Source organism: Jaculus jaculus, chromosome 17 (assembly GCF_020740685.1).
Source record: "Jaculus jaculus isolate mJacJac1 chromosome 17, mJacJac1.mat.Y.cur, whole genome shotgun sequence".
Taxonomy (NCBI): Eukaryota; Metazoa; Chordata; class Mammalia; order Rodentia; family Dipodidae; genus Jaculus; species Jaculus jaculus.
In genome coordinates this window covers 783,109-803,799 of record NC_059118.1, presented here as the reverse complement: position 1 = coordinate 803,799, position 20,691 = coordinate 783,109, and the positions used below count along the sequence as shown (strand labels likewise).

General features: G+C 45.8%; 1 protein-coding gene across 11 annotated transcripts in view; it reads left to right on the top strand.

The window, feature by feature from the left end:
• The window catches only part of Lars2 (leucyl-tRNA synthetase 2, mitochondrial), a 140,568-nt gene that overhangs the window by 94,695 nt on the left and 25,182 nt on the right, over positions 1–20,691 (top strand). For all 11 annotated transcript variants that reach the window (XM_045136446.1, XM_045136443.1, XM_045136447.1 and 8 more), the window contains 4 exons: positions 14,857–14,957; positions 15,291–15,473; positions 17,256–17,425; positions 20,126–20,203. In XM_045136446.1, the coding sequence (XP_044992381.1) occupies positions 14,857–14,957; positions 15,291–15,473; positions 17,256–17,425; positions 20,126–20,203 (532 nt within the window). The remainder of the gene's footprint in view (positions 1–14,856; positions 14,958–15,290; positions 15,474–17,255; positions 17,426–20,125; positions 20,204–20,691) is intronic.

Below are 20,691 nucleotides of genomic sequence, written 5' to 3'. Positions count from 1 at the left end.
GCACTTGGCAGGTAGAAGCAGGAGGATCAGAACTTCAGGGCCAGTCTTAACTACATGGCAAGTTTAAGTGCTCTTGTCAAGTCTAGCCCAGGCTTTGTGAGACCCGTCTTGAACAGAGAACAGACCTGTAGGATACACACACGCGCAACTATACTGTTCTACAGTGTCTGTGTACACTCTCCTATAGAACCTGGGCTCTGCTCTGTATCTTTGTCAGCACTACATATTATCCCTCTTTTAAAATTTTGCCAAACCAATAAGTTTAAAGACATTGGTAAATTAATGAATTTAGCATGTTTGCTTGCAGTGCTGGGGATCAAACCCGGGGCCTTGCCTGTAGTAGGCAAATACTGTACCATTGAGCTGCATCCCCGGCCCATTGTTGTTTTTGCTTTGTTTTTCTAAGTAGGGTCTCATTCTAGCCCAGGCTGACCTGGAATTCACTATGTAGTCAGGCAGGCCTTCAACTCACAGTGATCCTCCTCCCTCAGCCTCCCAAGTGCTGGGATTAAAGGTGTGTGCCACCATGCCTTGCAGAGAGAGAGACAGAGACAGAGAAAATGGGTGCACCAGGGTGCAACCACTGCAAATAAACTCCAGATTCATGAGCTGCCTTGTGCATCTGGCTTTATTGTGGGTACTGAGGACTCGGACTCTGGTTGTTAGGCTTAATGGGCAAATGTCTTCACCACTGAACCATCTCTCCAGCTCCTTAGCCCATTGTTTTTTATTTTTATTTTATTTTATTTGTTTGAGAGAGAGATACAGAAATAGGCAGGGGGAGGGGGAGCACACCAGGGCCTCCACCTACTGCAAATGAACTCCAGATGTGTACATCCCCTTGTGTATCTGGCTTACGTGTATCCTGGGGAGTCAAACCTGGGTCCTTTGGCTTTGCAGGCAAGTGCCTTAACCGCTAAGCCATCTCTCCATATCCCCGTTGTTTTTAATATGTTTATGGATCCCAGTGTTTTTTTCCCCAGTTGAATTCCTGTTTGTGTTTTTTGCCCTTATTCCTGTGGGTTGTAGGAGTGGCATTCAGCTGTACAGACTGGAATTTCCATCACAGAACTCAATACATGTAGCCACAGCACCCTTGGACTGTTTTGTGCAGTCGAGAACAGATATCCAGGTGTGGTGCACACAGTTGTCATCCCAGCCTTGGGAGGCAAAGTCTCTGTGCCCATAAAGCTCTGGGTACCGAGCTGGGTGTGGTGGCACAAGCCTTTAATCCCTGCACTCGGGAGGCAAAGGTAGGAGGATCACTGTGAGTTCGATTTTGAGAGTGCATAGTTAATTCCAGGTCAGCCTGGACCAGAGTGAGACCCTACCTCGAAAAATAAAACCAAAAAAAAAAGGAAAGCTCTGTGTGCTAACTCTTTTTCATCAGTATGTGTTGCAAGTATTTTTTCCTCATGCGTGGCTCATCTTATTTTTATGGTGTCATTTGATGAACAGAAATCTTTAAGGTAATAAAATTTAATAATCTTGTTGGTTCAGTGGTAAAGTGCTTGCCTGGGATATACTACACTCTGGGTTCTGTTTCTAGCACCACACACATGCAAAACAAATTTTCCTTCTGTGGCTATTGCTCTTAGCGTTCAGTCCCATTAGTGAAATAGTTCGGCCTTGTCCCTACTGTTCTGTTGTGCCCTTACATCATAAATCAAGTTGTCACATACACAAGGGCCTGTTGGTACGATCTTTATTCTATCCACTGGTCTGCGCGCTCGCTCACACACTCTCTCTCTCTCTCTCTTTCTCTTTCTCTCTCTGTCTCACTCTCTCTCTATTCGCTACTTACTGTCTCTGTTTTTATTTACAAATACTGATAGCCAGTACAGGAGTCTTCCTGCTTTGTTCTTTTTCTTCAAGAGAATCTTAGCTCTGATTGCTTTTGCTTTTTCATATCAATTTTAGACTCAGCTCGTCAAAGTCCAAAACATATATTGAGAGTTTCATTGGGATTAAATTGGAAGTAGGTTTACCGATACTTTTCCGTGCCTTCCCTTCTTATAGCTCTGACCTTAACATCTAAAATAATTTTCTTCTTTTTTGTCCGAAATATATCCTTCAAGGTTTCTTTTGTTTGCTTTAGTGATGTCCATCTATTAATTCTTATTTCTGTAAAAATAAACTCAAGTTTTTTGTTTTAATTTTTTTGTTGTTTTGTTTTGGTTTTCAAGGTAGGATCTCACTTTAGCTCAGGCTTACCTGGAATTCACTATGTAGTGTCAGGCTGGCTTCGAACTCATGGTGATCCTCCTACCTATGCCTCCCAAGTGCTAGGATTAAAGGTGTGTACCACCATGCCCAGCTATGTTTTGAAATTTTTAAACTGTTTTTTTAACTTTTTATTTGAGATAAAGAGACAGTAGGTGACAGATAGCTGGATGGATGGATGATAGATAAATAGATAGATAGATAGGATGTAGATAGATAGAGAGAATGGGCACATCAGGGCCTCTAGCCACTGCAAAATGAACTCCAGATGCATGTGCCACCATATGCATCCCACTTACATGGGTTCTGGGGAATTGAACCTGGGTCCTTAGGCTTTGCAGGCAAGTACCTTAACCACTAAGCCATCTCTCCTGCCTTTTAAAAAATTTTTATTTTGTGTGTATGGTGGATGTATGTGTGTGTGGGGGGGTGTAGGCACATGTCTGTGGGTATGGGTACATACATGTGTGTGCATGCGTGCGCATAGAGGCCAGAGAACAATCTTGGCTGTTATTTTTAGGAATAGCATCCACCTCTTTGCGATAGGGTCTGTCATTGTCCTGGAGCTCACCAGTTAGACTGAACTGGATGGTCAGAGTACTCCAGGGATCCGCCTGTCTCTGCCCCACCAGGACCTTCCATTTTACATAGGTGCTGGGATCAAACTCTGGTTCTCATGCTTGAGAGGCAAACACTTTATCAACTAAGATATCTTCCTAGCCCTCGAGTTCATTTCCTTTAATTTTTAAAATTTTTTTGTTTATTTTTATTTATTTATTTGAAAGGGACAGACAGAGGAAGGGACAGATAGAGAGAGAATGGGCGCGCCAGGGCCTCCAGCCACTGCAAACGAACTCCAGGTGTGTGCGCCCCCTTGTGCATCTGGCTAATGTGGGTCCTGGGGAATTGACCCTTGAACCGGGGTCCTTAAGTTTCACAGGCAAGTGCTTAACCGCTAAGCTATCTCTCCAGCCCTCATTTCATTTTTTAAACATCTTTCTCCTTTTTGTAGTTCTGGGGATCAAATTAAGAATCTTAGGTACACTAAACATATTCTGTGTACTAAGCTATTTCCTCATCCCTAAGCATCTTCTATGGAAGACAGCTCCATAAGGCTTCTTGGGAAAGATTGATTTCCTTCTCAACATCGCCATGGTAAATATAGGCAAGTTCATGGCTTTTCTGTACTAACCATGAGCTCCTGTCTAACTGACATGACATTGATGGCTCCTGCTGTCCTGGAGGGTTTCCTGCCAGGCTCCAAGGCTACTAAGTCTCCAGGTTTCTTATCCTGTCTTCCCTGCTCCCTGCTATGCTCAGAGGTCAGGAGCACTTGGGTCCCAGAGGTCCCTCAGGAAGGGAAATGGCTACAGGAACTTACTTCCTGAAGGTTTGGGGAAAATTGGGTGTTTTGTTATTTATTTCTTTATTCTGTTTTATATTTATTTATTTATTTATTTATTTATTTGAGAGCGACAGACACAGAGAGAAAGACAGATAGAGGGAGAGAGAGAGAATGGGCGCGCCAGGGCTTCCAGCCTCTGCAAACGAACTCCAGATGCGTGCGCCCCCTTGTGCATCTGGCTAACGTGGGACCTGGGGAACCGAGCCTCGAACCGGGGTCCTTAGGCTTCACAGGCAAGCACTTAACCGCTAAGCCATCTCTCCAGCCCTATTCTGTTTTATTTTTGCCAGCTTAATGGCACACATTAAACAATGTATGTTGTATCCTCTCTGGCTTTTTCAGCTGTTTTTCATTACTACTTCACATTCTCTTCCACCATCCTGCTAGCACTATTATTTCTGGGACAGCCTTTAGACTATGCTTTAGCTGTACAGGAAGCAAATTTGACAACTCCTTCTCTGCCCCACCCACACCCTTTTTCCAGCTGCTTCAAAGTTTCTTTGAGTTTTCCAGAAAAAAAAAACATTTTGTTTATCCTTCATATGTATGCTTTAATACCTATTTTGGGGGGCAGGAGCTGTCCTTGAACTTGCTCTGTAGCTGAGGTTGATCTTCCTGCATCCATCTCTCATGCGCTGGGATCACAGGCATGAAACACCACTCTAGGCTCAATACACTCATTCTAAATGTTACATGCATTGCATATGTCTTTTACTTTTTTGATTTAGTGATATCAACAGCAGATGCAATTTTTTTTGTTTTGGTTTTTGAGGTAGGGTCTCACTCTAGCCCAAGCTGACATGGAATTCACTATGTAGTCTAGGGTGGCCTGGAACTCATGGCAATCCTTCTTCCTCTGCCTCCTGAGTGCTAGAATTAAAGGTGTGCACCACCACGCCCAGCACATTTTTTATTTTTTAAGTTGCATTCATGGTGTACCATAACTTATTAAAGCACTTGCCTGCTTTTCTGATTTTTTATTACCATAAAAAGCAGAAAGTCCAGTGATGTTTTATATTCTTATGAGGGAGTGTGTCTGGAGGGTCACATCTCAAGACTATGAAATTTTGGATGAGAGGTTATATATTTTTAATTTTTTTGTTTATTTATTTGAGAGCGATAGAGAGAGAAAGAGGTGGGGAGAGAGAGAATGGGTGCGCCAGGGCTTCCAGCCACTGCAAACAAACTCCAGACACATGTGTCCCCTTGTGCATCTGGCTAACGTGGGTCCTGGGGAATTGAGCCTCGAACCGGGGATCTTAGGCTTCACAGGCAAGTGCTTAACCGCTAAGCCATCTCTCCAGCCCTATCATTTTTCTGTCATCATCTATCTGGAAACAAGGGGATCATGGCCAGATTCCCCCACCTCCTTTTTTTTTTTTTTTTGTGGTAGGGTCTCACTCTGGCCCAGGCTGACCTGGAATTCACTATGTAGTCTAAGGATGGCCTCGAACTCATGGTGATCCTTGTACCTCTGCCTCCCAAGTGCTGGGATTAAAGGTGTGCGCCACCATATAAATAAGTGCTTAAACTCTTCTTTCTCCCAGAGACCTTCATGTGTAAAAACCAACTACTACTTTGCATCAGATGGACACTACATGCATTAATAGCACTGATCCTCATCAAACAAATTAGCTAAAATGTTTTTCTTTCAGATTGTGAAACTTTTTCTTTTAAAATATTTTATTTACTTATTTGTTACAGAGAGAATTGGTGCATCAGGGCCTCCAGACTTCTGTATCTGACTTACTTGGGTACTGGGGAATTGAACCTGGGTCCCTAGGCTTTTCAGGCAAGCACCTTAACCATTAAGCCATCTCTCCAGCCCAGATTGTAGAACTATTCAGCCTGCTTTGTGTTTCTTATCTGTGGAACCAGGAAATTTCATTTTGGCACGAATTGTGTGTGTGTGTGTGTGTGTGTGTGTGTGTGTGTGTTATGTGTGATGTATGCACATGTTTGTGTAGAGCATTGGGTGTCCCCCCACTTTGCTTATCCACATGTTTCCCACAGTTTCTCCTTTGAACCTGGAACTGCCATTTTCATGCGCCCCAGCAATTCTCCAGTCTCCATCCCCAAGAGGACTAGGGTTACAGGCATGTGTGGCCATGCCAGTGGTGGGGGGGTCAAACTCAGATGGTCTTGTGATCTCATGCTTATATGAGTGTTCTCTCTACTCACTGAACCCTCTCTCCAGTCCACCAACACCCACCACCCCCTACCCCCTACCCCCCTACCCCCCCACCGCCACACACACACTTTTTGACAAGCTCTTGCTATGTGGTCCTTGTTTACCTAGATTTTGCATTCTTCCTTGGCCTGGGATGACTTGCAGGTGTGCACCACCACGGCTGACTTACGTTCTTTTCCACTGATTAGATAACTTTGTCATTTCTTTAGGCCACCATTTACAGTATGTGATTTGCAGAGTGGAGATTCAGATTCCAGGCAGGCAGCAATCTCAGCTTGTCTCCTTCCTGTGGCATCAGCACCAGGTTGAAGGACAGGGAGGACCCTGCAGCAGGAGTGGACAGACAGCCACCTCCACAGACCCCAGATAAGGAGCTTCTTCTCTTCTTGTGCCAGACAGCTGGACACGTGGGCTCCTGTCACTCCTGTGTTTTAATGCAGTGCAACTAAAGTCCTGAACTGAATTCCTGCCTGCAGTGGCAGTACACTCCATGCTGCCCGATTGCCCTCTTTACTCTGATCCTCCAGAGCCAGGGTTGTTGGGAAAAGGAGCGTAAAGAAACGAGACATTCTGCTAGGATTTCACTATCTTAATGAGGCCTCTTTTTTTGTAATTGGCACTGCCAAGTATCAGAAAGTGATATTTTAAGAAGGATCGTGGCTGACTCTTAGAAACTGGGCTCATTATGTTTGATGAATGATGGCCGTAGGCTCTGCGAAGGAAGGAGGGGAAGGTATGGAAAGTCTTACCCAGGCTTCCAGGAATCCATAGCCTTGCTTCGTTCTGGCTTTATAGAGCAGCTGCTGGCCTATGGGGGTGTGAGCAACTACCTGTCCAGGCTTGAAGCAGGTGAACGATGCCTGCAACCACTCGTTAGGGCTCCCACGTGTCCTGAGAGTGTTTTAGCCACATCTTCATTAGGCATTACATATACACTGTTTTTTTTTAAATTATTTGTTTATTGAGCTTTGTTGTTTTTGAGACAGCATCTCATGCTATAGTCCAGGCTGGCCTTGAACTCACAGCAGTCCTTCTGCCCCAGTCTCCAAAATGTTGGGATTATAAGCGTAGACCACTATGCCCAGCTCACAATAGCTACTACAATGGCATGTATAATACCCTGTCAACTTTTGTGTGGAATTTCCTTGCTTATCCTAAATAGCAACCCTGTTGGCTTCCCTCCTTCCTTCCTTTTCTTCCACATTCTCTTCTTTCTCTCCTTCCCTTCCTGCATATGTGGGACAAAGGTAGCCCTCAGCAGGTATCCAGTATTTCTGAAGGCCAGGCTAACCTGGAAATCACGCTCATTCCAGTACTTGTTATCCTGTTTGCAGGAGTTGGACTTCGGTGCCCCAAGGGTGCTGTTGAAGGAGTAAGAAGAAAGCTGAAGCAGGGGAATATAGGGCCCTCCCGGCAGAAGCCCAGATGTGGTCCTGCTTAGATAGCTTCAGCTGGAGGGTTAGACTTGTAGATTTTTCTCTGTCTTGGAAAGGCTCCTGCTGCTCAATTGCTGAGATGAATGAATAACACAATTGTTTACAGTCGTTTGTCCCTGAGTACCATCTGTTGACTGAGTGAGTGAATGAATGAACACAGGAGGATACTGGGCTGGTTGAGAATCTGAGGAATGATCTTGGTGGTGTGCAAGTCCTGCTGGCCCTTTGTCCCTCATTCTCACTTCCCATGTACCTCCATGCCACACTCAGTGCCTCTACCTATGGCATTGGTGGTTATGTATATGTCTTGAGTAAACTCTCCAGTTAGTTGCAGGCTATGCTTCCCAACTCATGCAAATGTGTATTAAATGAGGTAACAACTGTGACTCCTATTGTGGAGGGGAGAAAATGAGGCCCAGATACTGAGGTTCCTGTGGAACGTTCCCTAGAGCTCTGGAAGAAGGAAAGACACATCTTGAGATGGGGCACTGTGACATCCTCTGTGAGCATGTAGGCCCGCTCCCACTCTCCTTCCTGGTCCCTGCTGAACTTGCCTCCAATATGAAGTGGGCAGTTTGAGATCTCTCAGTGTGCCCTCCATGGTGGTGGCCCCAACCAGCAGCCATAGTACCCAGTACCGGTCCCTTCATCCACCTCTTATTTCCTCTAGCTTTTGCTTCCACTTTATTCCCCTGCATGTTGTCTTCCACCTCTAGGAAGCTTGGTTTGGTTCAAATCAGTTAACATTGAGCACCCACTGTGAACTGGACATTGGAAGGGATCTTCAAGGACTTTTTTCCTTCTCTTGGGACATTGAAGGGCAGGTCAGCCACACTCCTGAACACACAGTGATGTTTCCTGTCTGCCAAGTACAGCTATGGGTACCACATAACACAGCAACCAGGAGAGAACCCAGGAGGTTCCCAGACCCCTTTCCGGTGGCAGTGGCTCTGCAGTGGGGTCTAGAAGGTCAAGTTGAGCTTTGACAGATTAGGTTTTTGACAGCAGTTTGGGGAACAGTTCAGTAAGGATATGGGTTTGTGATGTAGGTAACACCTGGAAAGAGCAGAGACCCTGCAGGGGGAGAGGGCATTCTTGACAGACAGGACTTTGAAAGATACACTCTTCAATTGTGTCTGCACTTACTTCTCTCATGCTTGGGACGGGTCTGGTGCTAGTTTGGGTCAGTGATAGCAGACAGACCAGCTCCTCCGGGTGAGACTCCTGAGGGCAAAGACTGCCTCTCCACCATCACTGTCCAATACCTTGTTAAGTACCAGGTATATAAAAGGCACTACCAAGTACTCATTGAATGAATATGATGCAGTTCAATAATAATTCTGGCCTTATGATAATGTGGCACTAGCAGAATCCTGAAACCTACCTAAGGCAGGAAGTGCTTCTATGACTCTTGAATTCAGGGCTGCTGGGCCTCTTGTACCAGGTTTTGCCATCTGTTGCAGTCCGGTTCGCATTGCTGGTAGAAATCACCCAACCAAGAGTAGCTTCTGGGAAAAAGAGGTTTATTTTGGCTCACAGGCTTGAGGGGAAGCTTCATGATGGCAGGGGAAAACGATGGCATGAGCAGAGGGTGGACATCACCCCCTGGCCAACATAAGATGGAGCACAGCAACAGGAGGGTGTGCCAAACATTGGCATGGGGAAACTGGCTATAAAGCCCATAAGCCCGCCCCCAACAATACACTCCCTCCAGGAGGCATTAATTCCCAAATCTCCATCAGCTGGGAACTTAGCATTCAGAACACCTAAGTTTATGGGGGACACCTGAATCAAACCACCACACCATCTCTGCACAAAACAGTTCATCTGAGACCACACCTACTGTCCTATTGTGGGGAGAAACTAGAGTGTATATGGCTCCTGTGGCTCAGTCACATGGCTGCTGGCTTTGTGAAGTTCAGGGTGTTGGTTACCCAGGGCTGGGGTTCTGGTGCACTGCTGTTACTTTATGCATGACACCTGCCAGTTTGGACAAGTGTCCAGTGTGAACATCCAAAGCTCCTTGTTCATAAATGCTTCAAAGCAGTCTTGAAACAGGCGGACCTAAGTAATTCTATAGTGGCCAGATTAGTGGTGGTCATGGTGAGGACAGTGCACAAGGTGGGTGGGAGGACATTGGTGCAGTAGAGGCCACAGTGCAGACTGATCTGGGTGCTGATTGCATAGTGTGTCTGTGTCATGAGGCGCCATCAGATTATACCTCTGAGACTAGACCGCTTTTCAAAGAGTGTGCTGTACTTCCTGTACCAGTTTGTTTAAAGCAAAGGAGGGTTGAAACCTTGAGGCAGCAGTGCAGCCTCAGGTAGAGCAGCTAGGATGAGGGCTGCAATTCTGAGTACTCCAGCAGGTGGCAGTGGTGGGTAACTTGATAAACTGCAAAAGCAGGGTTTCACCACCCTGTCTTAAGGTGCTGATGCCATGTAGCCCAGGCTCCCTGACTTGGTCTGAGTAGCTGCAGTTATAAATGTGCACCCCCACATCCTGTTCTCTGAGTTTTACTGCTGCTAACTGATCATTCTAGACATATTTTTCAGGTTTTTTGTTGTTGTTGTTGTTGAGGTTGGGGGAGACTGGGTGTTGAGTCCAGTACCTCATGCATACTAAGCATGTTCTCTACCACTGAGCTACCTGTCCCCATATTTCTCTTAAGAATGACAAAAGCTCACAGTACAAGGAGAGTGGGAGAAAGCCTCAAACGTAGATGAAGGGACACTGGCACCTGAAGCTGTAACAGCAAATGGTGTCTGCTGACACTGTGCAAATGCAATATAAACATGTGTTTGAAGTGGGCATCCTGGTGTGAGCACAGGTCAGACCTGTGGATCTCAGTGGAGGCACCTCTGGGTGTTGGGGTATGACATCTCTTCTTTGTAGGACACTAGATTAACTTGTGTGTGGACTTAAATGTATAAGTATGCAGTCTTTTCCTTCACCCCTCAGTAAAAAGCATCCATGTATATTTTATTCTGTTTAAACCTGGCCTTATATCATTTGTCACAAGCTTAATGTCCAGGCGCACCTGAAATTGGCTGGAAGGCAAAGGTGGCTCAGGAGCTGAGCAGCGGTCCACATCTGGTCCCTCTGTCTGCCCATCCCAGTATCCATCTAGCTGTTTGTGCCCTTGAGATGAGCATTTTAAAGGAGGCTCCCATCAGCTTAGTGCCAGGGGTAAAGATAAGAGTAAGAATGGTCCCTGCTGTGAGTTAGCTAGAATGCCAGGAACTGGGGGTATTTCTATGGGGTCACAGAGTCCTGAGGAGCCTGTCATGCTCCAGGATCTACCATGTGTCCCTGTGGCCTCTGTGAGGAGCATGTGTTTAAATAGAGAAGCCACCAGGAAGATAAGTAGGGCTGGAGGATGGTAGAAGGACCCTGTTCTGGGTAGGGTACATTGCTCCAAGCTTTCTGAAGCAGTAGCATTAACTGACCTCCTTCCCTTGATAGGCCAGGAAAACACAGAGCTGGCCTGGAGGTCTAAGGACACAGGTTTCCTCATGTTAGCTGCATCAGCCTTCATGAAAGACAAGGAGGCATGCAGCAAAGCCCCTCTGCCATGTACAGAAGGGTTAAAATGCTGCTAAGTGTACTGGATCTGTACATTGTCATCTATGTACGGGACTCATTTTCTGGGAACCTTGGTGGAAATGTGAACTGTGGCCCAAAATGACATCATCCTTTGGCCAGTTATGACTTAACCAGTGGGTGTTTGTGGAGCTTTGACTTGCCTGTGGGAGCCACAGAAATTTATAACTCTAAAGTTTACTAAGAGCCAGGAAAGGAATCTTGAGCTACAAAGTGTGTGTGTGTGTGTGTGTATTGCTGGGGACATGGCTCCATGGATAAAGTACATGCCATGCAATCATGAATACCTGAGTTAGGATCCCCAACACCCATGTAAAAAGTCAAAAGCTGTGGCAGATGTGTGTAATTTTAGCCACACCTATGAGCAAGAAGGAAGGTGGAGACAGAAAAATCTACTGGAAGCTCAGGAGCTAGCTAGCCTGGTGAAAAAAAAAAAAAAGCAGCAGTGAATAATGTGAGGCCCTACCTCAAAGGAAGGCAAAGACTGACACCTGAGAGATATTCTCTAATCTCCACACATATGCCACTGCATTACTCACTACTCACACTCATGAACATGTACACACAATTTATTAAGATCAATTTTTTTAAATTTTTGTTTATTTATTTATTTATTTATTTGAGAGCCACAGACAGAGAGAGAGAGAGGCAGAGAGAGAGAGAGAGAGAGAGAGAGAGAGAGGGAGAGAATGGGTGCACCAAGGCCTCCAGCCACTGCAAACAAACTCTAGATGCATGTGCCCCCTTGTGCATCTGGCTAACGTGGGTCCTGGAGAATGGAGCCTTGAACTGGGGTCCTTAGGCTTCACAGGCAAGCGTTTAACCACTAAGCCATCTCTCCAGCCCTTAAGATCAATTTTGAACCTGATTACTTTTGTCCATCTGTGTGAGAATCTCCCCCACACTGACCAGTGTGACACACTCTGTGGGCCCTGTAAGGCCAGCTATGCTGAGGGGAATCTCAGGGACATGTACAGAGCGTCCATTTAAATTTTTTTTTTTTTGTTCAGTTTTTATTTATTTATTTGAGAGCGACAGACATAGAGAGAAAGACAGACGGAGGGAGAGAGAGAGAGAATGGGCGTGCCAGGGCTTCCAGCCTCTGCAAACGAACTCCAGACGCGTGCGCCCCCTTGTGCATCTGGCTAACATGGGACCTGGGGAACTGAGCCTCGAACCGGGGTCCTTAGGCTTCACAGGCAAGCGCTTAACCGCTAAGCCATCTCTCCAGCCCCAGAGCGTCCATTTAAATGTTAACAATACGGGATCTTTTCTACCTTAGAGAGTCTTCCCTGTCACTGTGACCACTGCTTTTGCACACTCCTATGCATGAAAGAATGAAAGCTCATGAAAGAATTTTTTTTTTTAAATTTATTTATTTATTTGAGAGCAACAGACACAGAGAGAAAGACAGATAGAGGGAGAGAGAGAGAATGGGCGCGCCAGGGCTTCCAGCCTCTGCAAACGAACTCCAGATGCGTGCGCCCCCTTATGCATCTGGCTAACGTGGGACCTGGGGAACCGAGCCTCGAACCGGAGTCCTTAGGCTTCACAGGCAAGCGCTTAACCGCTAAGCCATCTCTCCAGCCCGAAAGAATTTTTTTTAATTTTATTTTTATTATTTTTTTCTTTTCACAATTTTTATTAACATTTTCCATGATTATAAAAAATATCCCATGGTAATACCCTCCCTCCCTGCCCCCTCGCACTTTCCCCTTTGAATCATGAAAGAATTTTAAAGCCCAGAAGTATGGGTACAGATCAAAGGTGGAGTATGTAGTTAGTGTGCTTAAGGCCCTGGGTTTGATTCTTAGCATACAAAAAAGGTCAGGAATTCTGTGCTTCTTTCTGAAAATCACTGCTTCTCTAATCTCTCAGTTGTCTCTCTACGCCTCCTGAGTCCACTAAAACACTTCTCCCATTGTGCTGCCTGTCCACAGTGTTTGATAGGCCTTAGCAGAAGCTTACTCAGTGTCAGTGCCTGAGTCAGGTTGTCTTGGACATAAATTGAGGAGCATGTAGGGTTCACCTGCATCACTAACATTAGGTCTCAGGCTTGTTGAGCCTGTTTGGGTTGCTAGGCTTCTAAATCCCCAAATAGAAACTCCCCAGTCCCCCATATCACTAAACTTGTACCCCAGGCCTGCTATGTTGTTTTGTGGTCCCCTCACTCAGTCTCCCTGTACATGAACACTCTCCTGCTGCCCTGATGCATACACATGCTAGTGTCTCATGGAGTCACCCTTACTCAACTGCATGCAAACAGAATCAGGGTTCATGTCAGTATGAAGATCAGCTTCTACTTATCCTCTCAGAAGTTTAAAAATTTACTATCTAGCCAGTGAGGCTGTGATTAAAACTATTTCTTAAAAATAGGAACTATAGGGGCTGAAGAGATGGCTCAGTGGATGCGAGGGCTTGCCACATAGGCATGAGAGCCTGAGAGGACCTGATTTTCCCTGAGTTCAGTTCTACAACACCCACATAAAGAGCTAGGCATGACCATGCACACCTATAATGCCAGTTATATGGGGAGTGGAGACTGGAGAATCTCAGGCTCGCTGCTCAGCCAGTCTGACTGAAAAACCACAGCATTAGGTTCAATGAGGAACACTCTCTGAAGGAAGCATGCAAACAAGCAATAAAGAAAGACGCAGCCAGGCATGGTGGCGCACGCCTTTCATCCCAGCACTCGGGAGGCAGAGGTAGGATCGCTGTGAGTTCGAGGCTACCGTGCGACTACATGGTGAATTCCAGGTCAGCCTGGGCTACAGTGAGACCCTACCTCAGAACAAAAGGCCAATGTTCTACTCTGTCATCCACATGCCTGAGCAATGTGTGTGTGTGTGCACACGCGCACGCACACACACCCATCCACACAAGCCCTACACATATGTAAAATATAGGCCTGAAGGTATGGTGATGCATACCTTTAATCCCAGCACTTGGGAGACAGAGGTAGAAGGATCACTGAGTTTGAGGCTAGCCTGGGACTACTGAGTGAGTTCTAAGTCAGCCTGGGCTAAAGTGAGACCATACCTGAAAAAAAAAAAAAAAATCAAATCTTTAAAGAGGCATTGTCTGAAGTTAAGGAGAAAAGTGACCCCTCTGTGCCAAGCTCACTGGGCAGCTAACTTTGTGTGGCACTTTTTTCCCCTGGTTTTTCAAGATAGGGTCTCACTGTAGTCCAGACTGACCTGGAATTCACTGTGTAGTCTTAGGGTGGCCTCAAACTCATAGCGATCCCCCTACCTCTGCCTCCCAAGTGCTGGGATTAAAGGCATATGAAACCATGCCTAACTCATGTGTGGCTCTTTAAGATGTATGAGTGTTCTCATGCAGTCATTTCACTTCCTCTGCCCAGCAACATTTTGCATCCATGTTGTATGTTGGCCAACATCTTGCATCCATGTTGTATGTTGGCAAACTGAAACCCGAGCTTCAGTAAGAGCAAGTAAGTGGCTTGTGTGGGCTCATAGACTCCATTGTCATAGACTCCATTGAGAAGTAGGATTGAGATATGATCCAGGCCTTCCAGATCTGAGGTCAGTATTCGTTCCACTTCACCTTAGTGGAAAGTAGACCTGTAGCTAAACTCTGTTGTGGCACTGGAAAGTTGGCTTAGCAGTTAAAGGCACTTGTTTGCAAAGCCTGACAGCCTAGGTTCAACTTACTAGTGCCCACTTAAAACCAAATACACAAAGTAGTACATGTATCTGGAATTTATTTGCAGTGGCAGGAGGCCCTGGCATGCCTATACTTATTCTCTCTGCCTCTTTCTCTCTCTCTCTTTCTCTCAAATAAATAAAAAAATTAAACCTACTAATGTGACTTCTGCTCTTGAGAAATCCACTTTAAAAGTGGCCTAGCCAGCCTACATGTTTTCAGTAAAGTGACAGCCACCCTGATGCATGTATGCTGAAGGTCTGTGGTGCCAGTTTGTGGATGCCACTTGTTTCAGCATGCACCTTTCTTTCCTGTTACCTGTCCTTCCTCAGGGAGCCTTTCCATAAGCTGCTGGCTCAGGGCCTTATCAAAGGGCAGACGTTCCGCCTACCATCTGGACAGTATCTGCAGAGAGAGGACGTGGACCTCACAGGTAAGGCGTGTCCAGCCTGGCTGGCACAGCTGAAACCAGGGGAGGCTAGGGGACTCTTGAGAAGGTCACATCTGCCTCTGAACCCTGTCTTGGTGGAGGATCCAAGATGGGTCCTGGGAGCCTCTGATCTCTTGTCAGCTCGCTGTCCTAGTCAGGGTCTCTAGGCTGCTCGTGGGACTAGCTGTCCTATCATCTACCCAGCCCCACCTGGCTCACTTGTGCATAGGGTCAGGTTCACCAACCTGGGCCTATTTAGAGCCGCTGGCCCCCACCCTTCCTCAGACTGTTCAGAATCCCGTGCCATGTGTGCCTTCATATGTTTTTGGCATCTAGGTCCTGTACCTGTCCATGCAAAAACAAGAGAGAAGTTGGAGGTGACGTGGGAGAAGATGAGCAAGTCCAAGCACAATGGGGTGGACCCTGAGCATGTTGTGGCTCAGTATGGAATTGACACCGTCCGGCTCTACATTCTCTTTGCTGCCCCTCCCGAGAAGGACATCCTGTGGGATGTCAAGAGTGAGTCACCCAGCCTCCTGTTCCACTCCTAAGCCAGTGTTCTCTGATGTACATGGGCCTTGGGGAGACCACTGCATATGTAGATTTCCAGGCCTTACCCCATACCTACTGACAGTGGACCCCAGAATGTGCCTGCTACAGGCTCTTTACTGATTGAATTGCAAGGTCTCCAAAGACCACACTTGAACAGTGGTTTCCCTGGAAACCAACCAACTTCTGTGCTGTTCCTAGCCTGTTGGGCTTCAAGGAGACCAGTCATCTCTCAGTCTACCCTAGTCTGCAAGGAGACCAGTCCTCCCTCAGTGTACCCTGGGCTGCAAGAGGACCAGTTTTCTCTCAGTCTACCCCAGGTTGCAAGACCAACCCTCTCTCAGTCTACCCTGGGCTGCAAGGAGACCAGTCCTCTCTCAGTCTACCCCGGGCTCCAAGGGGACCAGTCCTGTCTCACTCTACCCTGGGCTACAAGGAGACCAGTCCTCTCTCAGTCTACCGTGAAAGGCTTTTTCTAGAAGCCCTCCTCCATCACCAAAGCAGGGCCTGATCCTAGAGTTACTAGTGACTTCTCAGGCACCTTCCAGCTGTAGCTTCTCTGTGGTGATTTGTCCCCAAAGCTGCATGGGTCTAAGATGACATGAAGGGAAATAAGTTTAATCACCTGGCTATCCTAGAGTAAGTGTATTGGGCTTTCATCCTGCCTCAATGGCCTGCTCAAGTGTGGTCATGGGAAGACAAAGTAGGTGCCTGGGGTCTTGAGCCCTGTGAGAGGCACCTGTTATTTATTTATTTATTTATTGAGGTAGGGTTTCACTCTAGCTCAGGCTGACCTGGAATTCACTATGTAGTCTGAGGGTGGCCTTGAACTCATGGTGATCATTCTACCTCTGCCTCCCAAGTGCTGGGATTAAAGGCATGCACCACCACACCTGGTTGTTATTTTTTTTAGTGAGAGAGAGAGAGAGAATTGGTGCACCAGGGCCTTATCTACTGCAAACAAGCTCCAGATGTGTGTACTACCTTGTGTGCATTCACCACCTATGTACATGTGTCACCTTGTACATCTGGCTTACGTAGGTTCTGGGGAGTTGAGCCTGGGTCCGTAGGCTTCACGGGCAAGCACCTTAACCACTAAGACTCTCTCCAGCCCTCATCTGTGTTATCTAAGGAATGGCTAGTTCTCTCATTGTGTATGATAGGAGTGGTGAGAGATGTCAGTCCTAGCAGGAGCTGCCTCAGAGTCACAGGAGCTTGAAGAGCAAAGGCACAGGAGCAAGTCCAGCTTCCTTCTATTGGCACAGAGTAGGTCTTCACATCTGCCTCCAGGGGCCTGCTGTGCACCCATACATGAGTGTGCCTGTGACCCAGTGGCCACAGATCCAGGCACCTGAACAAGCCTTCATTTGACCAGCCACGTGACCCAGGTGGGCTGTCGCTTCAGGAATGTGTTTGGAGTCCATGTCAGGGTTGTTGGCTGCCCTCACACTGCCACAGGGCCATTTCAGGCATGATGTGCAGCCACCACTGCCTTGTGTCCCATGAGACCCTGGGCCAAGGCTGAGCTTGCTAACCAAGGAAGCGGAGCGCAGCCATCCACCCTGAGCCAGATGGGCAATGGCCACGCAGCCTTTCTGCCTTTTCTGCCTGTTCTTGGAACGCCTGAGGCACCAGGAGGTGTCAGGGCTCGGGGAGGGATTAAGGTAATGAAACATCTCACTGGGTACAGAGCCTTTCTTAGCTCCTCCCCACAAACACTTTCTCCTGTCTCTTTGGTGGATTTGAATGCAGCCGATGCGCTTCCTGGAGTGCTGAGATGGCAGCAGCGTCTTTGGTCCGTGGCAACCAGATTCATTGAGGCCAGAACTTCTGGAACAGTTCCCCAGCCCCAGCTGCTGAACAACAAGGAAAAAGCCGAGGCTCGCAAGCTCTGGGAGTACAAGAATTTGGTCATCACTCAGGTCAGAATTCAGGGTCATTGGGCAGGTGTGTTGCAGAGCATGTTAAGGGAGCCTTTCTTCTGTGGCCAGTGTGGCCTACGTTCCTTGAAGGGCAACTAGGGTCTCCTTCCATCTTTGTGAGGGAGGCCTGCTGCCTTGAATAGCTGCTCCCACTACTTGGCTAATTTGCCAAGATGGGAAATGGCACAGATACCCTGTTGGGAAGCTTCTCTTAGAAAGTGGCTCTCCTTATGCTAGATCACCTATGTCTAAGGGATCTCATGCTTCCAAATTCAGGGTCACATGTATGGCATATTGCCCATGTTATATTAACAGAAATGCTAATGAAGCTCATTGGATCATAAGGAAAAACATGGAAGGAGAAAGAGGACTAGTTCTTAGGAAGAGGAAGGGGATCAGAGGAGTGGAAAGAGGACAGGGGGGAGGAATGTGATAAAAATATATATATGTATAAAAATATAATGAAACCTAATATGTATAATTGATATGTGCTAATAAAAAAAATAAGGGAAAAAAGCAGAATTGGGGAATCAAAAGAAACATTCAGGGCCTGTCATAACATACCCTTTCATTCTATTGCTAGGAACAGACCCAGAGGTTGGATTGTGCTTAAAAACCCCACAGCCAGTGAGGAACTGAGCAGAGACTATAATCCAAGTTCATTGGTACTTACCACAAGCAGAGGATTTTCCACATGGTTCCAAAGGACTTGTACATTAATTTTTATAGATCTGAAGTAATTTTTTTTAAAATTCTGATTCCTTCCCCCCCCCCCCCCCCCCTTCAAGGAAAGGTCTCACTCTAGCCTAGGCTGACCTGGAATTTACTATGTAGTCTTAGGGTCGCCTCAAGCTCACAGCAATCCTCCTACCTCTGCCTTCTAACTGCTGGGATTAAAGATTTGCACCACCACTTCCAGCTGAAGTTATTTTTTTTATTCTTATTTACTTGTAAATGAACTCCAGATGCATGCATCACTGTGCATCTGGCTTGACATGGACAATGGGGAATCAAATAAGGGTCATTAGGCTTTATAGGCAAGCACCTTATAGGTAAGCTGCTGAGCCATCTCTCCAACCCTGAAGCCATTTTTTTTCCCCTGAGATAGAGTCTTACTCTAGCTCAGGCTGCCCTGGAATTCTGTGGGTATCCTTGAACTTATAGTGATACTCCTACCTCTGCCTCCCAAGTGATGGGATTAAAGGTGTGTACCACCACACCTGGCCTGTAGTCATTTTATTAATGAGTATCTAATACTCCAAATTCTTCCTAGGCTGCTTTTTTGTTTTTTTCTACTTAAAATGTACTAGTTCATATTGGAATGTAGTTCAGTGGTAGAGGAACTTGCCTAGCTTGTGCTAGGCATTGGATTTCATCGCCAGTGTTAAGACAAAATTAATGTACTGATTCTAACCTGTAAAGTCATCCAGGGTCACTTCTTGTCTGGACTCTGACTCCAGTGACATTGATGATGTAGTTTTTGTGGCCTGGCAGGGCCTTGGGTCCAGCATGGTTTCATCTGATGCCACTTTAGTTTTATTTCTGTCCTCTGGAAGGAGCTCATGGACATGAATTCAGTGAGCTGGGTGGTTCTCTGGTTATTCTCATGCCACATATTTTCTGTCTGGATCTGGAAAATTCTTCTGTCAGATGGGTTATTTCAACAAACTGTAAACTCTTGACATGAAAAGGCTGACAAATCACATGTATGTTCTTATGTTGACTCCATTTCAAAATGGAAAACTGATCATCCTGTCCGCAAATCCCCGTTGTTGTGAGTTTAAGCTGCACAACCAAGGAGAGGGAGCCCCTTTACCTCATCTCCTATTTACTGCCATTTTACCTTTGTATTTCTTTTCTAGTCTCCTACTTTATGCTTTCTTGTTCTTCCCTTACAGTATCCCATCTATGCTCATGTCATGTATATATTTTTATTTTATTTTTTAAATATTGTTTATTATTGGAGTGAGAGTACAGACTAACAGAGTATGAGTGCACCAGGGTCTCGTTCCACTGCAGATGAACTCCAGACACATGCATCACATTATGCATCTGGCTTTATGTGAGTACTGGAGAATCAAACCCAGGCCAGCAAGTATTGCAAACCAGTGCCTTTAACCACTGAGTCATTTCCCCAGCCTGTAAATATTTTAAATCTAGATTCTACTTAAGGAAAAACATATAATATTTGTCTTTCTGAGTTTGAGTTATTTTGATTAACATGATTTCCAATTCCATCTATTTTCCTTAAAATGATAAAATTTCATTCTTCTTTATAGCTTCCTTCTTCCCTCCCTCCCTCCCTTTCTTTCTTTTGGCAGTGGTGATATTGATCATAGGTCTTGCACATGCTAGTCAAAGGCTTTAGAACTGAACCACATCCTCCACCCCTGATCTCCTTAACCATTATTGTTTTGATGTTGTTCATTAGAGGCTCCTGCCTCCTATTCATGAAACTAACATTGTCTTTGTAAATACTGTTATAGTAACTAACACTATCTCAACATGTGAAAGAGAGACTTAAGGAGTAGAAACACTACATCTTTGTGTTCATGAAATATAGTGATTATTCAAAAGAGTTAATGTAGTTATAAGTATCTTTTACTGAATTCACTTAGTTTCACATTTATTTGATCATTCACTTTTCTGGAAAGCTAAGAGAAATTTGAAGAAAGTAAATAACTCACCTTTTACCAACAGGTGACCTCCCATTTCACAGAGGACTTTGCACTGAACTCTGCGATTTCTCAGCTGATGGGGTTGAGCAGTGCCCTTTTGGTAAGTGGCTAGATGTTCTCCCTTGTTGGTAACTGAGGCAGGAGGGTACAATGTGTTGTAGTGGCTTATAGGGGCAAGGTTGGGACAGAGAGCAACAAAAAATGTCACTTCTTCGGTGGGGCTCTTCTGTCTTAAGATTTCTTTTATGGATATAGCATAGTCTCACTGCTTCAAGGTTTAAAGATTACCTGAACAAAGCTAGGCATGGTAGCTCACCTTTAATCACAGATCCCAAGAAGCTGAGGTGGAGGATCACCAGCAGTTCAAGTATAGCTTGGGCTACAGAATGAGTTCCACATTAGCCTGAGCTAGAGCAAGACCCTACCTTTAATATATATATATATATATATATATATATATATATATATATATACACACACATTCCCTGAGCAAACCCCTTTCTTTGCTTACTTGCTTGCTTGTTTGTTTTCTTGCTTGTTTTGAGATAGAATCTCTCTCTAAAGCCCAGGCTGACTTAAAACTTGCTG